General features: G+C 38.0%; 2 protein-coding genes across 5 annotated transcripts in view; one reads left to right on the plus strand and one right to left on the minus strand.

The window, feature by feature from the left end:
• PUS7L (pseudouridine synthase 7 like) overlaps window positions 1–19,364 on the minus strand; it is a 28,845-nt gene extending 9,481 nt beyond the window's left edge. The window contains exons 1-5 of the mRNA XM_044227311.1: window positions 19,332–19,364; window positions 15,520–16,439; window positions 5,628–5,787; window positions 4,754–4,946; window positions 1,299–1,397 (exon numbers count right to left, since the gene is read on the minus strand). Coding sequence (XP_044083246.1) covers window positions 1,299–1,397; window positions 4,754–4,946; window positions 5,628–5,787; window positions 15,520–16,423 — 1,356 coding nt within the window. The 5' untranslated portion in view covers window positions 16,424–16,439; window positions 19,332–19,364. The remainder of the gene's footprint in view (window positions 1–1,298; window positions 1,398–4,753; window positions 4,947–5,627; window positions 5,788–15,519; window positions 16,440–19,331) is intronic.
• Window positions 19,365–19,586: 222 nt separating this feature from the next.
• IRAK4 (interleukin 1 receptor associated kinase 4) overlaps window positions 19,587–23,559 on the plus strand; it is a 29,708-nt gene continuing 25,735 nt past the window's right edge. For 3 of the 4 annotated variants that reach the window (XM_044227275.1, XM_044227278.1, XM_044227279.1), the window contains exon 1: window positions 19,587–19,644. The gene's annotated coding sequence lies outside the window, so the exon portion shown is untranslated. Of the gene's footprint in view, window positions 19,645–19,892; window positions 20,128–23,559 lie in introns of those variants that run through there. The other variant, XM_044227276.1, reaches the window with a different exon arrangement.

Consider the following 23,559-nt stretch of genomic DNA (forward strand, 5'->3'; position numbering starts at 1 on the left):
AAGACAGATTATTCAACTTAAAATTATACTCAATCTTACAGTAGTCATTCATTCATTCAAATATATATTCAGAAGCTAATTCATTCAAATAAATATTACTAAGCATCTGCTATGTGCTAGGCACTGTGCACTGTACTAGGGATAGAGTGTTGAGCAAGAGAGATACGATGTTTGTTTACTGGAAAAGATCAAATAAACAATAACAGTAAAATATACTAAAACCTAAGATGGGAAGTCCAAGAGGCTTTGAGGTCACAAGATAAGAATTCAATCTTTCTTGGGAGTGGGATGAAAGTTTAAATTGAGATGCAGAGAATGTACAAGTTGGGGCAGGGATGCTTCAAAGGAAAGAAAATATGGCTGTCTAGCTGTGGGGCCAGCCTCTAAGTTGGCCCCCAATGATCTCCACTGGCTGCCACTCATGCATACCACAGTCCTCCACCACCCTTATCAGGGTGGGTCTGTGTGCCCATTAAGTGGGATAGAGCCGGAATAAAGATGTCACTTTCCAGATTACATTATAAAAGACATTGAGATTTATGTTATGGTCTTATGGTCTCTCTCACTCTTCTGTACTCCTGGGGGAAGTCATTCCCTGAGTAGCCCTATGCTGAGAAACTAAAGCTTCCTGCCTACAACCATGGGAGTGTGCTTGAAAGCAGGTTCTCTATGCCCATTCAAGTCTCCAAAGACTGCAGCCTGGTTGATAGTGTGACTGCACACCATGTGAGACCCTGATGCACCAACACCCAGCAAGGCTGCTCCCAGATGCCTCACCCTCAGGAACACTGAGACAGTAAATGTCTATCAATGTAGCAATTGCAACTCCAACGCAGTTTTGGAGTAGTGCGTTAGACAGAAACGCTCTAGCAAACTTTACAAAAATGAGAAGCATGGAATATGAAGTTTAAAAGACAGAAGAGCTTTTGTTTAAATGTTATGAGAAACAGGAATTTTATACAATTTGATGTCTTATTTTTAGAACTGTAGGGTGTTAAGTTTTCTCTAAATCCTCTAGTAAGTTTTTTTTTAAGAATTTGGTGAGTGCTGGCCAATTCTCCGTTAAGTCTCAAACAAGTAATAAACACAGGGACACTGCATACAGTTTGCTTTATTATAACGTAATACTAAAAATATAGTAGCTGCTCAAAAGTGTTCAATAATGTAGTATATGGTATATGTATGTGTGTGTGTGTGTATACGCATTTATATGGTGGGTTAAGAAAGCAAAGGGCTGGCTTATGTAGTAAGTACAACCGACAAAACAAATCAGATAATAGTTTTATTTAAATCCATACCATTTTACTCTTCAGCAAAGCCAGTCCAATCTGGTCGGTGTGAACTTTCCTTCCCATCCCAAATCTTTGTGGCCCGTAGTAATTTACAAATCCTTTATTCTACAAATACAAGAAAACCAATTAATTAGAAGAATATTGTGGGTAGAATATTGTGGGGAGCCTGGGTGACTCAGTCAGTTAACTGTCTGCCTTTGGCTCAGGTCATAATCCTGGGGCCCTGGGATCAAGTCCCAGAGCCTTCTCCCTGCTCCGTGGGGAGTCTGCTTCTCCCTCTCCCCCTACTTGTGCTCTCTTGCATGCTTACTATCTCAAATAAATAAATAAACAAAATCTTAAAAAAAAAAAAAAAACTATATTGTTATGGATTGCATACCCGTGTTCCCCCCAAAATTCATATGTTGAAATCTTAACCTCCAGTGAGATGATATTTAGAGGTGAGGACACTGGGACACATGACCTTTTTAATTAGGTCATGAGGATAGTGCTCTCATGAATGGAATTAGTTTCCTTATAACAAAAGAACATGGAGCTAGCTCCCTCTCTTTCCATCACATGAGAATACAAAAAGAAGATAAGGCTGGCGCCCTGATCTCAGGCTTCCAGCCTCCAGCACTCTAAGAAATAAATTTCTGTTATTTAAAAGTCACCAAGTCTATGGTTCTTTGTCATAGACCCAAAGTGATACAACAAATAAGTATAATTACTGTGTCAGAATATGTAACCAAGTCTTTCTCTTTGTATTTATTTTAATAAAAGAATATTATAATCACTGATACACACGTAAGAGCCAAATGGTCTGAGAAAAGGTATAAAGTTAAAGAATAGAAAGGAGAAAACCAAACAACTAAAAGATAGAAAATAAGACCAACAAAAAAGCTTTAAGAGTATGTCAGCTTTCCATTCACATTACTGAAGGGATTGTGGGATGCAGGTCTTCCAGTGCTAAACAAAGTTCCAAAACAAACTGTTTACCTAGGACTGGATCTGATTATTGCCCTGAAGCTCTTTCTGATTTTGAGATGCTTCTGCTATCTGGTGATGCTGGGAGTAAGAAATAAATTTACTTCGAACCCAGCAAGTCTTGATTCCTTTATACATAACAATTCATTTTTTAGTTATCTCAGTTTCTTTTCTTTTTTTTTTTTTAAAGACTTTACCCATTCATTTGACAGAGATCACAAATAGGCAGAGAGGCAGGCAGAGAGAGAGGAGGAAGCAGGCTCCCCACTGAGCAGAGATCCCGATGTGGGGATCCCAGGACCCTGGGATCATGACCTGAGCGGAAGGCAGAGGTTTAACCCACTAAGCCACCCAGGTGCCCCTAGTTATCTCAGTTTCTGAAGGCCTGGGCCAAGACAATGACATGGCCTCATTTCCCCAGGAACAGAAAATTAAAATTACTCTGCAACCTTAAAGACACTGGTCAGGGGATAAACATGCTCTCACAAAGAAAACGCTGGGTCCAGATGGTTTCTTGAAAGATAAGAGTTTTTCATGCTCACTTTATAAGTATTTCTCATAACAATTTTTATTTCAAATTTAGAAAAATAGTATCAAATAATACTCTAGAATAACCAAAAGAGCTTTAAGTACCTCTTCAAATTACTTAGGACTGGATATAACAAAAGTTACTAGAAGTCAAAGTTATAACCCTCTAAAATAAAACTTCAAAGACTTCTTATTTTCAGAATTAAAGGAAAGTTGGTTAAAGTTAAAATCATTCTTAATGGAGATTTTATAATAGGCAGTTGTATATTCATAAATTCCAAATTAAAGATAGGCAATAAATGCTATCAGAGTCCAAAGAAACTCTCTCCTTTGTTTAAGGAGTATCATTTAATAACAATTTTTTGAGGGAGGAAAAAGTTTAGGTAGGTCTAGGAAAAAGGAAAAAACCCATCACATAAAGAATATATAATCACAAATAAATGTGAATTTAGAAAATCTTTAGTTGGAAGTCATTTTCCTGACCATAGGCATAATAGTGATTTAAAAACCAATTTTGCTTGTTTGTTTTCCTTTGGAGAGGAATAAAATTGTGTAAAAAGGTCTTTGTGGTCAAGATCTTAGATCAGTGTTTCTCAAGTGTTAGCTGTAGAGTAAAACACCTAAGGAGTTTTTTAAAAATACTAATAACCAAGGCTGCATTCCCAAATGTTCCTATTTAATTGGTTCGAGGGTAGGGACTGACTGGCCTAGAAGCACTCCAGGTTGAGGATTACTAGTCTAGATTAGGGGTTGTCAGACTACTAACGGCCCACAAATCAAATGTGGCCAACACTTATTTTTGTAAATAAAGTTTTACTGGGACACAACCATGCTCATTCATTTATGTATCATCTATGGCTGCTTCCACACAAGGGCAGTAGAGTGGTTGCAACAGAGGCCATATGCCTACAAAGCCAAAATTATTTATTATCTGGTTCTTTAGAGAGAAAGCTTGCTAACCCATAGTCTAGATGATCAGCCGGAAGGCTATGGCATATTGAGATGCCTGGAAAATGTCACTTATATATTTTAAATAGTTATTATTGTAAGACATAATAAAATGTGTATGATTTACCATTTGTATGCATTGAAAAAAATTCACAATTAGATTGAAAAGAAAAAAAAAAGATTGTGCATAATTCTGTTAAGTAACATAACTATTTACCAAAGAGTTCTGGAAAAAAATCACTGAACAAAATTTCCTCCCAAATTAATCCCTTTGCCTAAAATACTATTCTAGGGGCACCTGGGTGGCTCAGTGGGTTAAAGCCTCTGCCTTCAACTCAGGTCATGATCCCAGGGTCCTGGGATCAAGCCCCAAATCAGGCTCTCTGCTCAGCAGGGAGCCTGCTTCCTCCTCTCTCTCTTTGCTTGCTTCTCTGCCTACTTGTAATCTCTGTCAAATGAATAAATAAAAAATCTAAAATATATAAATAAATAAATAAAATAAAATACTATTCCATATGGCACATGCTAAAAACAAACACAAACAACAACAAAAAACACCTTATGCAGATAGATTCCCCCCATAACTCTATTTTTAAATTACATTAAAGTTTTGTTTTTTAATACAAAAAATGTACTAAGAAGAAAATTAAAAATAAGCCAAAGTGCCCTAATTATCATTTTTTTTAAATAATGACATGCATATAAAAAGAAAAGATACAAAAGAAAAAGAAGTTTCCCTTTTGGCCTCAACATAAAGAGAAGGCCTACAAAGATTTTCCTGTTACACTATTTTAAAATTGAGTTTTCTTGGGGCGCCGGGGTGGCTCAGTGGGTTAAGCCACTGCCTTCCGCTCAGGTCATGATCTCAGGGTCCTGGGATCGAGTCCCGCATTGGGCTCTCTGCTCAGCAGGGAGCCTGCTTCCTTCTCTCTCTCTGCCTGCCTCTCTGTCTACTTGTGATCTCTCTCTGTCAAATAAATGAATAAAATCTTTAAAAAAAAAAAATTGAGTCTTCTTACCTTAACATTTTCTATTGCCTCCAAAATTCTTTCTCTCAGGTTTGCAGAGTCATTTATTTGGCTTCTTAAATTTCTGATGATAATATCAAAGTGATTTCCTTTGAGCTGACCAAGTCTAAGGGAATCATCTACAGATCGAATATTAAACACATTCATCCTTTTCTTTTCAATTTCTTTTTCAATATTTTTCAACCTATAAATGATAAATCATATAGACTTGTTAAATATTACACTTAAAAATTAATATAAGGTTGGGCGCCTGGGTGGCTCAGTGGGTTAAGCTGCTGCCTTCGGATCAGGTCATAATCTCAGGGTCCTGGGATCGAGTCTCGCATCGGGCTCTCTGCTCAGCAGGGAGCCTGCTTCCTTCTCTCTCTCTCTCTGCCTGCCTCTCTGCCTACTTGTGATCCCTCTCTCTGTCAAATAAATAAAATCTTTTTTAAAAAATTAATATAAGGTTTAAATAACAGTTTCCAGACAACCACTTATATCAGAACACTAAAATTTTTTTTGAAATTCAAAAGGTAATGCTATTTCAACAAATGTGCACTAAAAAAAAATTACTCTAGGATTATAGTCACAAAGTTATTTTATGAACTGAACAATTCAATCATTTATAATATGCCACTTCTCAAAGTTTCTGTATTAAAACTACCTATATTTTCAGTATAAATTTAAGACATAACATTATTTAGAAGATAATCATATTAAGGCAGAATGTGCTGCTCAATAAGCCCTTAATCAATTAATTACTATTGACAGGAGGTTAACATGCTCCTAGTTAATATGCTCCTAGTGAGTTTTTAACCTCACATTTATTTATTTGATGCAATGAGAAAGTAAAGTTCTAGCTTATAAAGTAATGTCAGATTACCTTTCTGGAGTCACTTTTCTAACAACCATTGCTTGATAGGTGATGGCTTTCTTGTCTTTTAGGCCTGCATAACTAAAATCTGAAGGAATCACACCAAGTTTGATAGCTAAAAACCCAAGTGCTTCAAACATTTCCAGATTTTCTTTCCGTAGGGTAAAGGCTGAAACAAACAAAAATTCCAGATTATACACACACACACACACACACACAGCTACATCAACTACCTTCTTAGTAGACTAATAGAGCTAATAGATTAATAATGAATCAAATTATTAATGTAACCATTTTTTAACAAGATATAAAATCAGTGTTTTAGATTTCAGCAGTCATTTGAAAAATGCTAATTGGCTCAGAAAATACTGATTGAAAAAACATCTGAATTCCTTAATTTGGCATTTTTATCTGAACTCAGTCTCCCTTTTCAGTCTCTGCATGTATATGCTGTATGACACAGAGAATGTCTCAGAATCTGTGGGTGGATTTAGAGCCTTCCACAGCTTTGTACTTTGGCACATTTGAATCCCTCTGTTTAAAATGTGTTCCTTCCATTTTACTGGCCGTACTTGTGTTTATTCTTCATGATCCAAGAGCAGCAGCAGTTCTCCCTTACGTTCTTCCCAGGTTCCCAAGTCTGAATGCTCCTCAAGCAGGGATCACGTTTGTTGTCTCAACTGTTATACCCACAGCCTAACACACAGCAAATAATTGCTGAACGGATAAATAAACTCCACGAGGTTGATTACACAAACTTGCATGTCTCCACAAGTTGTCATTATCAAGACCACGACACATGCCACCATGCATTGTAATTTCTCTCTTTATGTTTGCCCACCCCATAAACTGGGAGTTTCAGGAGTTTCAGAGATAAAAACAGCATTTGCTTTGTGGTAGGTGTTTAAAAACAGCGTGGGAGTTAGATTGTGAAGGTAGGGAGAAGGAACAAGCCCAGTACCAACTACCACCAAAGAAATTCCTCAATATGCTGGCCTATATACCTGCCAGCATTGATAGTAACAAAATACCTCAAGTCACCGTTCACCGTATTTACTTATAAGATACATCAAACTACTGCCCTCTTCCCTCAAACCATGAAAACAAATGCAGGTTTTTTTTCTGTAACTGTCAACAGCACCTACAAGGGTTTCCCGGAATAGTGAATACTCTAGGAAAGATGAACATTAAACATAAATGTGATTCAGGACGTAGAAGGATGTGAAATGTATGTATATATCTATCCATCCATTTATGAATAAATAAAATAGCTAAACATATCACATTTTAGAATATCATAAGTTGCTTAAAAGAATGGGGAAGATCTATATAATTATATCTTCATATGAATAATCTCTAAAAACACAAAAATAGTAGGTTAAAAATATACATAGTGCATATAATTTGTGGGAAAAGTTAAAAATCTACAATGCGATGTATATTTTCAATGTTTTAATTTCTACAAGAAAAATATTTTTAACTTAAGTGTTTAAAAATTGTTAAAGTATAAACAAACAGCTATAACTTCTGAAGAATATTCAAGCACTATCCATTACTTTCTAGATTTATTTTTACCACCAGGGCCACTATTTTTTGTACTTTCATAAGATTTCTCCAAGTTTTCTATTACAGCCATGATAAGTTAAATGTACATGATCTCTGTTATTCTTTTTTTTTTTTTTTAGATAAACATATAATGTATTTTTATCCCCAGGGGTACGGGTCTGTGAATCGCCAGGTTTACACAATTCACAGCACTCACCATAGCACATACCTCCCCAATGTCCATAATAAAACCCCTCCCCCCAGCAACCCTCAGTTTGTTTTGTGAGATAAAGAGTCACTTATGGTTTGTCTCCCTCCCAATCCCATCTTGTTTCATTTATTCTTCTCCTACCCCCTTAATCTGTTATTCTTAAAGAACTGATAAAAGAGGTACAAGAAAGGAGACAATCATATAAGCTAATTCTGTGTGCAAAATCACAATTTGTTCTTTCCACTTTTGGGTATCCTAACCAAATAAATTCAAATATAAACATCTGATTCCAGGACAGCTGTTTTTATGACTTACTTCAAATAAAATTTTAAAAAAATTTATTCATTTGAGAGAGATACAGAGACAGAGACAGAAAGAGCACAAGCAGGGGGAGAGGCAGAGGGAGAGAGAGAAGCAGACTCCCTGCTGAGCAGGGAACCCAACATGGGGCTCAATACCCAGGACCTGGAGATCATGACCCAAGCCAAAGTCAGATGCTTAACCATCTGAGCCACCCAGGTGCCCCAATAAAATGAAATTAAAAGCCCATTCGTAAAATGTAGAGAAATTATAACCTTGAGATATTTCATCTTTTTGTTTTAAGATTTAATTACAAACTTGAAATAAAATGATTTCAGAAGATGTGCTGGCTAAAGATATAATGGTCAATAAAATAAAAATGATCCCTGCCTTGGAAGCATTTAGTCTTAGGAGGCTGCAAACAATTTGAGGAAGTGTTGCTGTTCTAGGGGTTTGAAGAACGAAAAGAAATATGGCAAACAATCAAAGCATTAAGATCAAAATATCAAATATTTCAGTATTGGTAGGATTTGTGGGACCCTATTATTTTATGGGGCCTATAATATCCTCCCTTTCCCAAATACATACCTGTGTAAAGGTGAGTTTTATTCTTTTGATTCAATCAAAACAAAAAATTCCAAAAGACTGAATGCAAGAACAGATATTAGAATTGAGCTGACTTTTATTAAGGCAGATATTAGAAAGATTTGCAGAATTGTAAAATAATACCTCTTGTCACTAATTTTTGAGTTGAAAAATATGTTTATTTTTCATGTTACTAGTAATAGGTTTCTTTAAACCAGTTCATTATTTTTAGATTTTCTGGGGTTTTTAATTGAAGTATAACTAACACACAATATTACTTTAGTTTCACATGTACAACATGGTGGTTCGACAATTTCTCTGGTTTAAAAGGTTAGAAATCAATAGGTCATAACCACACAAACAAAAGTTTTTTGGGGTATACAATAACTTATAAGAGCTATACTCTTCAGGTGTCCGAGAACCAAATGTTTGAGAGTCAATTAAGAATAATGTGGAAAAATATAGTAGTCCCTCAAATATATCAAATCTGTGGAACTAGACAGAAGTCACTAAAATATCTTAAGAGTAAAAGAAATGCAAAATCTGGTGAAGTGCTGCAGCAGGCTGGCTAGGTGTTACAAACTTTTCAAAGTAGAGCAGGAAACTGTTCTACATAGAAGAATGCCAAGAGACCAATCCATAAAAGTTTTAAAGTTTATGTGTTTGGTAAGTGGAATCTGAAACGTCAAATCTGCCCCTGCCAATCTGGGCATGTCACTTACTAGTTGTTAAGCAAGCTCAGCCATGCAGGAAGGAACCTCCAGATTGTCTGAAATTATATAATTTGTTGCTGGTTAGCCTCAGTGCATAAGGATTTTTTAAAATTTGGGATTATCTAGAATTTAGAATATTTAGGAGAATCAAATCCATGATTTTGGTATTTGTGTTAATAAATCTGTGTCTTATATATGTGGAATGTTTAAGAGAATGAGACTTACCTAATTCCAATTATAAATGCATATAAATTTATATAATTATAAATTATAAATGTAAATCAAATTATAAATTGATTTAAATTTGTCTTCTTACATTGAAATCTCACTAAGTTAGTAAATAACATGGGAATACACAGGAAAACTTAAAGGCCACCAAATTTATACTTTTAATTTATAAGATTTATAACATTTTCTGATTACTTGGAAAAAGCAAAGTGCTTAAAAAAAAGAAAATGAACTATACTAAATTTTAAAATTCAATTTCCACTTCTAGCCATATTGGAATAATCAGTACTAGATACGACCTCCCATTATAAACAGATAGAAAGCTAGACAAAACATATGGAACACCTGTTTGTAGCCACTGGAGAACAGGCAGCACAGAACTATGATTCAAAAAGAACAGGAAAACAGGAAGTGAGCCTAAAATACTGTGCGCTTTTGTTTGTTTTGCCTAGATAGTTTCTAGACCATAGCACAGGGAGGAAGAATCCAGGTAGAACACAGCATTTATGCTGAATTAAAAGGGTTACAGGTTAAAGCTCAGGAAGGCTGAGTGATCAGGAATCCATAGGCAGAGTTCTAGATAAGATGAAGCTCTGTAGGCAGAAGTCCAGAAATCTGCATAGGTGATCCCTTGAGGTATCTGCTTATTAGTGATCTGCACATGCCAAAGATCAACTGCTATATACCATTTATCTAATATTGCATAATAAGTCACCCCAAACCTTAGTGGCTTATAATGTTCACTTATCCCTCATAGTGCCTGTGGGACAGGAATTCAAGAGCACCTTAGTTTGGTGGCTTGAGCTCAGGCTCTCCCACGAAGTTGCAGTTAGATGTTGCTGGGGCTATAGTTATTAAAAAGCCTGACAGGAGCTGGAGAATCTATTTCCAAAGGGACTCACTCTCCAGCTGACAAACTGGTGCTGGCTGCTGACCAGAGGCCTCAGTTCTCCAATGGACTGCCTGGATATCCTCACAGTATATTAGCCAACTTACCCCACAGTGAGCAAGCCAAGAAACAGGCAAAAAGTAGAATGCTTTTTATGATCTAGCCTTAGATGTTACACACCGTCACTTCTGCCATATTCTACTGGCCACAAAAGGCATTTGTGTGATTACCAGAAGAGCACTGAAAATCTGCTTGGGGTTGACAACAACGATCCATCTTCTGGCACTAATACTATTAGTCCCACTACACACACCCCAAATTCAAAATATACTCTCTTTCTGTCAAATAAATGTACTTAATACCATTAAACTGTACATTTAATAGTGGTTAAAATGGCAAATTCTGTTATGTATATTTTATAACAATAAAAATAAGATTTTTTAAGTGTTCTACTTTTTAGATAGGTGTATTTGTTAAGAATTTTTTAAAAATGTGTTATTTTGTTCTTACAAAAGGTTGGCCTGTGCAAAATATGGGCAAGGCATACTTTACCTTGGTCTTTTTCTTTGTTCTTAGACTTGTAGATACCCCAATATCTCCATACAATTCTCTGGTGAACCATCAATTCCTCCCCTTAATAAATCCACCAAATTATTCATAGTTTTTATAAAACTAATTTAAACTAATGCATAAAAAGTTTCCACAATTTTTTAGTTCAATAATTCAAATTAATACAGTGAGAATTTCAAGCAGTATAAAATCTATAACTGCTTAAATCCCTTATCAGCAACTCTCTTTTCCACATTGAAAGCTACTTTTGCTTTTCCTTCAAAATAGATTTATCTGTTACCATTTACTGCATGCCTCATGTGTCAAGTGCTGTACTAGCAGCTTTCTCATGAATAAGGCAAATCACACACCAGATAAATTTCCAGGACAGAAGACATCCACATTTGAACAATTATATATATTAAAATTTTTCATTAATTATTTCATTTAATAGTTAGAATATCATTGTGAATTTACCATTACCCCATTTTAAAAGTACAACCAAATGTTACAAATTATTAAGTTCCTTGCCCATGGTATTATTTTTTTTCATTTTTCCATTTGTGGAAATTAGTCTTAAAGAAATTAAAAAGTTCATAGACCTTTTTTATGAACTGAAGTCATAATATAAAATAAAACCCACAGAGATTCAAGGTCCAATGTCTTCATTTATACCAGAGTCCCTACATTATTATATAATCCTGTTTCTGTGCCTCAAACAATCTGTGTGAATTTGTGTTGCTGCTTTTATCTTAAAAGCATTGCTATATAAGGCCAGTATTTCTGATGAACACAGATGCAGAGATCCTGAACAATATCCTAGCAAGCCAAATCCAAAAAAAAATTTGGAAAAAAAAAGTCATTCATCAATCAAGTGGGATTTATTCCTGGGTTGCAAGGATGGTTAAAAATTTGCAAACCAATCAATGTGATACATAACATCAATAAGAAAAACCATGTGATCATTTCAATAGACACAGAAAAAGCATTTGACATAGTACAACATCCATTCATGATAAAAACCCTCAAAAAAGTACGTGTAGAAAGAACACACTTCAACACAAAAAAGGCCATATATGAAAAACCCCCAGCTAACTTTTTCCCCCATTTTATTTTATTTTATTCCAGTGTTCCAAAATTCACTGTTTATGCACCACACCCAGTGCTCCAGGCAATACGTACCCTCCATAATACCCACCACCAGGCTCACCCATTTTTTATGAGAAAGAACTGAGAGCCTTTTCTCTAAGGTCAGGCATGAGACAAGGATGTCCACTCTCACCACTTTTATTCAACATAGTACTAGAAGTCCCAGCCACAGCAATCAAAGACGGAAAGAAATAAAAGGCATCCAAATTAAGGAAGAAGTAAAACCTTCACTATTTGCAGATGGCATGATACTATATAGAAAACCTGAAAGACTTTATCAAAAACCTGCTAGAACTCATAAATGGATTCACTGAAGTCACGGGATACAAAATCAATGCACAGAAATCTGTAGCATTCCTACGCACTAATAATGAAGCAGTAGAAAGAGAAATTAAGAAAACAATCTCACTGACAATTGCACTAAATAATAAAATCTTTAAAAGAAAAAAAAAGATACCTGTGAATAAACCTAACCGAAGAGGTGAAAGACCTATATTCTGAAATGCTTTCTTTATGAAAGAAATTGAAGATGACACAAAGAGATGGAAAGACTTCCTGTGTTCATGGACTATAAGAACAAACATTGTTAATATGTGTATACTACAAAGCAATCTGCACATTTAATGAAATCCCTATCAAAATATCAATAGCATTTTTCACAGAACTAATCCTAAAATTTGTATGGAACCACAAATGACCCTGAATAGCCAATGCAGTCTTGAAAAACAAAACAAAACAAAACTGGAGGCATCACAATTCCAGACTTCAAGTTATATTACAAAGCTGTAGCAATCAAACCAGTAGGGTACTGACACAAAAACAGACACACAGATCAATGGAATGGAAAAGAAAATCCAGAAATGAACCCACAATTATATGGTCAACTAATCTTCAACAAAGCAGGAAAGCATATCTAATGGGAAAAAGACAATCTCTTCAACAAGTGGTGTTGGGAAAACTGGACAGCTACAAGAAAAAGAATGAAACTGGACCACTTTGTTACACCATACACAAAAATAAATTCAAAATGGATGAAAGACCTAAATGTTAGACGTGGAAGCATAAAAATCCAGGAAAGAGCATAGGCAATAATTCTCTGACACCAACTGTAGCAACTTTTTTTGTAGATAGGTCCCCTCAGGTAAGGGAAACAAAAGCAAAAACACACTACAGGCACTATGCCATAATAAAAATCTTCTACACAGCAAAGGAAATAATCAAAAACCTAAAAGGTAACCTATAGAATTGGAGCAGATATTTGCAAATGATATATCTGATAAAGGTTTAGTATCCACAATATATAAACTCAACTTCCAGAAAAAGTTGTTGCTACAACTCAACATCCAGAAAACAAATAATCCAATTTAACAATGTGCAGAAGACACCAACAGACATTTCTCCAAAGAAGACAAACAGATGCCTGCCTGGGTTGCTCAGTCTGTTAAGCATCCCAACTCTTGATCTCTGCTCAGGTGCTGGTCTCAGGGTCATGAGTTGAAGCCCTGCATTAGGCTCCAGCCTGGGTGTGGAAATTATTTAAAAAAAAAAAAAAATGGATTATGGACATTGGGGAAGGTATGTGCTATGGTGGGTGCTGTGAAGTGTGTAAACCTGGCAATTCACAGACCTGGACCCCTAGGGCTAATAACACATTATATTTACTAAAAAATAAAAAAGTTTTTTTTTTAAAAAGGGAAGGAGAAAGAAGAAGACAACATACAGCTGGCCAACAGACACATGAAAAGATGAAAGATGTTCACCATCACTTATCATCAGGGAAATGCAAATCAAAACTACAATGATAGGGACGCCTGGGTGGCTCAGTTGGTTAAGCAGCTGCCTTCGGCTCAGGTCATGATCCCAGCGTCCTGGGATCGAGTCCCACATTGGGCTCCTTGCTCAGCAGGGAGCCTGCTTCTCCCTCTGCCTCTGCCTGCCATTCTGTCTGCCTGTGCTCTCTCCCCCTCTCTCTCTGATAAATAAATAAAATTAAAAAAAAAAAAACTACAATGATATATCACCTCACACCTGTCAGAATAGTTGAAGTCAACAATACAAGAAACAACAGGTGTTGGCAAGCATATGGAGAAAAAGGAACACTCTTGCACTATTAGAACAGCCACTGTGGAAAACAGTATGGAGTTTCCTCAGAGTTAAGAATAAAACTTCCCTAAGGGAGACAAACCATAAGTGACTCTTAATCTCACAAAACAAACTGGGTTTTGTTTGGGTTGCTGGGGGGAGGGGGGTTGGGAGAAGGGAGGTGGGGTTATGAACATTGGGGAGGGTATGTGCTTTGGTGAGTGCTGTGAAGTGTGTAAACCTGGAGATTCACAGACCTGTACCCCTGGGGATAAAAATATATGTTTATAAAAAATAAAAAAATTAAAAAAAAAAAAGAATAAAACTTCCCTATAATCCAGCAATCTCACTACTGGGTATTTACCCAAAGATTACAAAAATACTAATTCAAAGGGATACATGCACCTCTACATTTATAGCTGCATTATTTACAATAGCCAAGATATGGAAGCAACCCAAGTGTCCACTGATGGATTGATGAATGGACAAACAGGTTGCATATACATAAAATGGAATATTACTCAGCAGGAAAGAAAGAATGAAATCTTGCCATTTGCAATGACATGGATGGTGCTAGAGTAATGCTAAGTGAAATAAGCCAGTCAGAGAAAGACACATACCATATGATTTCACTCATATGTGGAATTTAAGAAACAAATGAGCAAAGCGGGGGAAAACAGAGAGACAAATGAAGAAACACTCTTAACTATAGAGAACAAACTGCTGGTTACCAGAGGGAAGGTAGGTGATGGGGGATGGGTGAAATATGTGATGGGAATTAAGGAGTACACTCGTCATGATAAGCATTGGGTGATTAAAATAAAAACTTAAAAAAATAAATAATGTGTTTAACCAGGAAAAAAAAATTAAAAAGCTTTGCTCTATCTATAAAACAAGACCATCTGAAACACTTCCTATTCTTCATGTAGGATACAGACCAATTAAACCTGCTCAGCCAAACTTGTAGAGTAAGATTTCATCAGTTCCTTCCAGGCCTAAGGACTGAATATATCTGCTAAACAGTGATTTTTCAAAATCACCCGGACTGAGCAGAAAAAGTGTCACCTGGGCATTTCTGAAAGCCCTGCCCCAAACCTTATAAACCAGAAACTCTGAGAATACAGCTCAGAAATCTGTTTAACAAGCCCGTTTTGTGATTTTTGATGCATGTTAAAGCTTGAGAACCTCCTCTCTAAAAGAGTGACAAAGAAGGAGCTCCTTGAAAAGAGGTTCTCTGCCTTGCATGGTGAAGTTCATTTGTTTAGATAACAAGGTGTTCTCTTCACTTTCCCAAGCACAGCAGACATGCTCTACTTATCTGAGTATTTAATTTTAACTAAAATAACTTCTAAAAAATGAAATCAAGATTTATCTCCAATAAAACTTATTAAACACAAAATAACTCTTTCAACCTTGTACATTTGTGACTATGCTAATTATAAGCATCTCTGTTAACCATACTTTGATCAATAAGGTTAATTCTTGAAATTAGTGTAATTCGAAAGGCTTTATCTTCCACTAAAAACCACACCCAAATATTTTTTCTGACACCCCTCTAGTTAAGTCTATTTAATTCATTTGAAATTATTAATCTTTCACACTATTTTAACTAACTTTATCAAAGAAAATGGTAATGATTTATTACATTACCTGTATATATAACTTTTTGATCCCGGCATTCAAAAAGAGACCTTTTCCTGTGCTTGTGTGTTTTTTCCCGAAATCTTACTGTAATCACTACATTTGGATTACCAGTATTATAACTAAGTTCGGGGAAAGATTTGGTTTCTACAAGGTTTCCAAACTTTTTGTTGATAAAATGATGCACTGCTTTTCTGTGGTCTTTGTTTGTATCAGGTTTAAAGGTAAATTTGGAATTTTCTTTCTTTGCATCCAAATATTTAAAGAAGTCCGATGCTTCTTCTTCAGATACCAAGTGACAGAGTTCCTTAAACTCAAGATTTGGTTTTACAACAATCTCACTGTTTCTACCAACAGTGATTAAAAAGGGGAATTTCTGCCTAACAGCACTATGCAAAATAGCCCTCTGGTTTTTGTCAAGGATTCTGCCCAGTGAGAATTCAGGAGATGATCCAATTAGCTCAGTTTTAGAATTCCACTTCTCTTTTATATCGCAGGCAAAGTGATTCAGTAATTCATTAGTTTTTTCATCTAACAAGTTGCCTAAAACGTCAACTTTTTCTTCTTCACTGTTGGAAGTTCCATCACTGATAGTATCTTCCTTTACTGAAGGAGACTGATCATTGTGGTCATCATCAGAGCACCCAGTGAAAGTACTGAATTCTTGGTTCCTTCCCTCTTTAAAGGATAAATTTTGAAAATCAAGTTTTGTCTTTTTGGCAAAATTATTTGGCTCAGGTTGTACTTTACTAATCAACTCATTGGTGGCCTTATTAACTAACTGTCCCTGTTCATCAATCTCTATAACAACAAAGTCACTTGGTGAGCTTTTTATAGTGCCATGAAATCCAACATGATCAGTAATGAAACGCAAGGAACTAAACCTGATCCTAAAATCTGTATCCTCTTCCATTCTTAAATAACAATGCCTACAAAAGAAACAAAGAGGCAGTCAGTTACCAGAAAGAAAAGTTATGGATAACAATAAAGAAATATACTTGTAGGATTTTTCTTTCTCCCTATCAATCATGAGTCCCCTTAAAAGGCATTAGCAATTTATTTCTATATGTCATGTGTATTTTCATTCTTCTATACCAAGATGAATTAACAGGTAAACTTTTCTGTTATAAATGATGATTTGCAACTTCATTCTTCACCCACTCCAAGTTTCCATCTATATCCGGGATTGAAATGGATCAGTTTCAAGTTTACTTTAAAAATAACCACTTGTAGGCCCACAAAGAGACCAGAATATAGGACTTAAAGTTATTTGTCTAAATCCCATCCCTGAAAATTTCCAGCTAATTCCAGAGAATTTGTGGCTAGATTTTTATATGTTAGGGGTTAGAGATGAGAGAAAGGACTAGAAGACAGGAAGAAATAGTCCAAATTGATAGATCAATGAAGTTCTAAAAACCAGCCTGCAATTTGCTTATGCTTCAAAACACACTTAAATTAATCCTGAGCCTTAAACTTTCTTGAAAACCTAGTTCCAGACTTTTACAGATACAAACTTTTGATGTTGACCCACAGGAAAATTCCAACTGTGCTACTGGCATCAGAGAGAAGAACACTTCACAAATTTTAAGCAGTAGGTAAGAGAATAATCCTCTGAAAAAGCCTTTATTAACTCTTCACACAGCCCACAGTTACCATACCAGATAGTGCTATATCAAAGATAAAATACCCAGGGACCACATACTATTCACATACTAACGACCTCTCTAGGTAACTCATCATCTTCTGGACCTTCATCCCATTTCTAAAATGTATTCTACTAATCTGAACCAATTTAGTAAAGTGCCCCATGCATCGTGTCACATGGAAATCACAGCAAAGTCTCTATATCCTAATTTCCTAGACTACATAAGCATATATTTATTTTCCTCTGTTCCTTAATTTCCTGCACAGCCTCCTCAGTTTCTTGCCGTTACTGAAACCTAGCTATTTCCCCATGCTGCTGCTTCTCTAGTCCTCTCAAGTGAAGGCTATTCTTCCTTTCACACCTACTTAACTTAGGACCTGGAGGAAGTAAATATTTTTTGTTTGCCACTTCTGCAAACTATTTCTCACTCCTCTACCTCCCCCAAATCCCAACGCCTTTGAAGTTCATGCGATCAGGCTTTGTCATCTGCTATCATCTTCACTTTGGTCTCCAGAGGACTCCTCTTCATTCACAGATGAATTTAACAACTCCCTCAATGTCTTCCCATCCAGCATGACTTCCATGTCCATCCATATGCATCATCTGTTTAACACCACAGTCCCTCTGTTCCTTGATCTCCACTTCCAAGTCACTTTTACTTCATCTTGGTCATACCCTTGACTTTCTCAACACCAAAAATTACATCAACTTTAAGCGTCTGGCTCTCTGATTACTCTTGCTGTCCTTCCATCATTTAGCACTCCCATCTTAGAAATTCTTACATATTGTGAAGGTCTCAAATCTGCCTCTACTTAACTAGTCCACTATTGTCTATTCTCCACATGGCAAGAACGATAATTTGAAAGGTAAGTTAAATCATATCACAACCCTCTTTAAGACCTCTAATCATATTGATAATGAAATCTAAATTACTTACTCTGGCTTCCAGAGAATGCTAAGATTCTGGACTCTATCTGTTCTCCAAATTTATCTTGTACCCTTTCTCCATTACTCACTATACTCCAACTACAATGGCCTTCTTCAATTCCTTGTGTTAACTGTTCCCGCTGATTAAATTAGTAATTCCTCAGTCACAACTCAGAAAGGTTGTCCCTGACTGATATAAAGCAACCAACGGATCACTTTCACCTATGATAACCAGAGAAAGCATAATACAAGGGACCATTTAAGTCCTCTAAACAATTCAAGACATAGAAATAAGGTAGAGACATATCCTAAGTACATACAAACCAAATAGGCAATGCGTTAGGGAAAACTAAACAGCCCAGATACATGAACAATAGGAGGAAAAGTTTTGTAGTACAGTTCTGGAAAATACAGCTAGGATTAGAACCAAACTGCCAGACAGTGAATGCCCAACCAAGAACTTGGAATGTGTCAAGTGGTCAACATATAGCTACTGGAGGTGTTTGAGTAGAAAAACGACACAGTCCAAAAAGACGTTACAGTAAGATGAATGACAGCACTGAGCAGATCAATATGATGAAGTCCAAGAGTTGGAAAGCAGTCATCGAGAGCAGTTTTAGGGCTGTCCTAGTAAAGAATAATGATGTACTCTTTCCCCAGTAGAAGGAAGAGGATATAAAGACCTTCTAAGCTACTGGGTTAGCTAGAACACCTTCGGAAGAACGTAATGTTCAGGGAATTACAACTGAGCATCTTAGTAATACAAAAAGTGGAACTGAGCTGGAGGGAGGCTAGAAGCCCACGTGGAGTTTAACACAAATAGGCAGTATTCCTAGACAGCAGACTTCTTGACGAGGGTGCGGGGCGGAGACGAGTGGCTGACCCAAGGTTGGGGAATTGTTGGTTGGGGGCAGATTCTGCGGAGATGTTAGAAAGGCAGCAGGTAGCGCTTTCCCCCTTCTGCTCTTCCTTCAAATGCCAACGCTCCACTGCAGTCACGCCTATTTGCTTTCCGCCACCAATTCGCAGAACTAGTCTCTGGCGGGGTTGCCTTCTGGCGCATCAAAAGTACCCCGGGCACAGCCAGTGTCTCCACCTGCTTCTCCCTCCACAGCCCCCGCCTGCCCCAACGCTGATACTAGCTCATGTCGACTCCCTCTTTCGGGCAAAAAGTCGGGGGTCCCAAGGCTAATCTTGTCATTGCCCCACACAAAGCCCCTATGCAAAGCAAGAAGCTCTAGGAGTCTACCTCGCGTCCAAGTTAAGGAATTCCTGGGCACAACGCTGCGCGCATGTCCGGAAGTCCTAAATTACTTCGTCTCCGACAGCGGCGTATTTAAAGGGACAGGCTCCCACTTAAAGAAGAGCCTTACGCGAGACCTGGAATTTCTCCCGCTGCAGAGCCGCCTGGCGGCACGCAGAGGAGGTACGGGGCGGGGACTGGGGCGGGGACTAATATTTTGGGCCCACCCCTTCCCGGTGCTACTGCTAGCCGGGGTTCTTCCGCAGCCGGCTGAGCGGGGGCGGTGCCCCGGACGCCCTGGCGCCCCGCTACTGGGCAGGTAAGGAATTCCCGCCATGCGCGTCTTCTTTACAGGTCTTCCGCGGCCCGCGCTCCGGTCTCCATCCCTGTGCCCCAGGGTTGTTGAAGGACGGTTTCGGAAGAAAAACTGCCTTCTGTCTTCAAAATGAGAAAAGTTAGAGAGGAAGTAGGGGGTGTGGGCACTGTTTGCTCCAGGGTGGGTTGGGTGGGTTCCCGAGGATCAGTTCATCTGACCTGAGGAGGAAGCCGGGGTTTGGAGAGGCGGCTCCGAGTCCTTCTGGGGCTCAGTCCCACCTCGCGTCAAGGTTTTTCGCAACTCCGAGGCGGTGTGTGGCGGGAACCGGTTTACGAAATGAACTTCTTTCCCGGAGAACCAGGAAGTTAAGGCCATCTCTGGGCCCAGATGCTCGTCGCGTGGAAGGCGTTCTGGGCCTCCGCGAGGTTCCGCCGAGCTTGTCACTCTGGCTTCCACGTTCCCGGAAATCAGAAAGTGGAGAAGGGGGTAAGGATCGATACGTACATTGTCAGATGGGGAAAGCATTACCCGACTGCCTGGAGCAGGAGAGACAACACAGGGATAAAAAGAGACCCTGGGAAAGGGAGAGATCATTTGGGAACCAGAGCTCTGTTACAGCCCGAAAAAAACCTGTCTGCCCCAGGAGCCCTAAGAGGAGAGAATATTCAAGTCTGCCTTTTTCCTGTCTGGGGGTAATCCTGGAAAAGATCTGTCAGAAAGTTCCTATGTCTTTTACGCTCTCATGCTGAACGTGCATTTGAAGTTTGCTTTCTACCTCTACCTCTCCAGGGCCAGCTCCTGATCTTGCGGGCCTGACCTGCTCCATCCACAGCCTTCTCCGTCCAAGTACATGTCCAGAATCGTTCAGGCCAGAAACCTTGGCGCAGCCTCCTCACCCTTCATTTCTGCACATGGGATTCTATTTGCTCTTCTCGGGAAACTGCCCAGCATCCTGGGACTGCCCCTTCCCTGCGACCACTCTGGTCCAAGCCGCCAGCGCCTCCCGCCTGGATCGCTGGTGTCCTCTGCTATTGGTCTCTTCCTGTTTCTCTGCTTAGTCTAGTATCCTTTACTCCTAGCAGCAGCCCCGGTGTCTTTTTTAAGACCTGAGTATAGAACATCTCTCTCCTATTCTCGAAGCCTCTGCCGTCTTCTCACTCAGCGGATACACAAAATCAATACAAAAGCTATAAAGCTTTAGGAGACCTGGTGCCTTACCGGTCTCATCTAATCTGCCACTTTCCTGCTCTTTCCTCCCCAGACTTACTGTCTCCCTGCTGTTCTCAGTGAACCCACTTAAAGACTTTTATGTTGTTAGTATTCCTTTTACCTAAAACTTCTCCCACAGATATCCCAGTGTCTGACTTTCCCAATTTTTTTTTAAAGACTTTATTTATTTATTTGACAAACAGAGATCACAAGTAGGCAGAGAGGCAGGCAGAGAGAAAGGAAGGGAAGCAGAGAGCCTGATGTGGGACTCCCCGCTGAGCAGAGAGCCTGATGTGGGACTCCGTCCCAGGACCCTGAGATCATGACCTAAGCGGAAGGTAGCAGCTTAACCCACTGAGCCACCCAGGTGCCCAACTTTCCCAATTCTTGAGACCCTTAATCACAGGGCACTTTCACACTGAGGCTTTCTTTGACTACCGTGTTTTAAAGTGAAACTCCTCTGTTTATTTTTGTCCACTCCATTGGGCACCATCTAGCCTAGTATAGAGTTTATTGGCTTATTGCCCGTCTTCATCTATTAGAATATAAGTTCTTTCATTTTTTTCCTTGTTTTCCTAATGCTTTGTCTCCAAGAACTTGAATCAATATCCAGCACAAAGTGGACACTCAGTAAATACTTTATTTATTTCAATATTCAATATTTCAGAATATTGAAAAACAATGTTTTTATGTTTTTAATACATCCAAATATTATATATATAAAAGATTTTATTTATTTATTTATTCATTCATTCATTTGACAGACAGAGATTACAAGTAGACAGAGAGAGAGAGGGAGGGGGAAGCAGGCTCACTGCTGAGCAGAGAGCCTGATGTGGGGCTCAAACCCAGGACCCTGAGATCATGACCTGAGCCAAAGGCAGAGGCTTTAACCCACTGAGCCACCCAGGTGCCCCTATATATATTTTTAATATATCCAAAGCAAGGTCACCTGGATGGCCCAGTCATTAAGCGTATGCCTTCGGCTTAGGTCCTGATCCCAGGGTCCCAGGGTTGAGCCCCATTGGGCTCCCTGCTCCACTGGAAGCCGTCTTCTCCCTCTCCCACTCCCTCTGCTTGTGTTCCCTCTCACACTGTCTCTCTCTGTCAAATAAAATCTTTAAAAAAAATTTAAAAAAATATATATGTATATACATATATATATATATTCCAAAGCATTTTAAATTACTTAGAGTGAATTAAATCCATGCTTGAGAATTATGTATTATTTTTAATATACAGCATACCAACACATATCCTAGTTTGCAAAGGGCAGCCCTATGTAATTTAATAGGTCCAAAAGTGTCACCAGCTTTTGCCCATAATGCTGGTACTAAGTTGTCCAGAAATAAAGACTAATGGTTATCTAGCATATTTCACTTAAGAAAGCATGAGAGTGTGTAGTGTATTTTAGGGAGGTTATAAATATATTAAAAATGCTGTGCTTAATAAAATAAGACTGCTGCTACCTGAAAAGCTTAACTATATTCTCAGACCTCTTATTTCTGCTCTGTCAGTAGCCCCTCACCGCTATTCTAAAAACTGAGCTTTAATACAAATCTGCACATTTCTTTTCTTTTAAAAAAAAGTTATATAAGAGTAACTCTGGGGCGCCTGGGGCTCAGTGGGTTAAGCCGCTGCCTTCGGCTCAGGTCATGATCTCGGGGTCCTGGGATCGAGTCCCGCATCGGGCTCTCTGCTCAGCAGGGAGCCTGCTTCCCTCTCTCTCTCTGCCTGCCTCTCTGCCTACTTGTGATCCCTCTCTCTGTCAAATAAATAAATAAAATCTTTAAAAAAAATAAAAAAAAAAACAAGATCCAAGGAAATTCAGTTATTAAGTCTGGTCATAATTGGTTTGTGGAAGAGCTTCATTAGAACCCAGGCCCATGCAACTTCTTCCTCCCCTCTATACTCTCTTCCTCTGATCAGAGTGCTAATGAATCAGTCTTAAAACTCCATTAATTCATTTGACAAAAATCTTTTATTTCCCATTTGGGGCACAGTACTTTGTCTTTTTGAGAACATCCATATGAGTAAGAAGTATTGATTTCCACAAGGAAACATTTGTTTTAGTATATTTCTCAATTATCATCTTATCTTTGTTCTTGTCTGAGTTGTCTTATTTGAAAATATGAATGGTCACCATGAGAATTAATGGCATGAGAAAAGTCATGAAGATATTTATTTATTTATTAGTAAGCAATATATCTTTTTCTACTTATATTAATCCTAAGCACACAAATTTTTAAAATTTTAGTTAATTTTATTTTATTTTCAGTGTCCCGAAGTTCATTGTTTATGCACCACACCCAGTGCTCCATGCAATACGTGCCCTCCATAATACCCACTACCAGGCTCACCCCTCCACTGTCCCCCTCCAAAACCCTCAGTTCGTTTCTCAGAGTCCACAGTCTCTCATGGTTTGTCTCCCCCTCTAATTCCTCCCAACTCACTTCTCTTCTCCATCTCCCAGTGTCTTGAATGCTTTGAAAGAAGTGATACATTTCATTTTTTCTCTACAATAACTTATTTTTTTTATTGAAAATGCAGAAAGCAAATGAAAACAAAACTCTCCTAAAAATCACCATCAAGAGATAATTACAGTTAATGTTTTAGTGCATATTCTTCCAGATGTGTGTGTGGTGACATATGAATGTGTGTTTAAAGTAAAATTTTAAATTCTGAGATTTAGAACTTACAGACATATAT

Source organism: Neovison vison, chromosome 12 (genome assembly GCF_020171115.1).
Source record: "Neovison vison isolate M4711 chromosome 12, ASM_NN_V1, whole genome shotgun sequence".
In the NCBI taxonomy this organism is placed as follows: Eukaryota; Metazoa; Chordata; class Mammalia; order Carnivora; family Mustelidae; genus Neogale; species Neogale vison.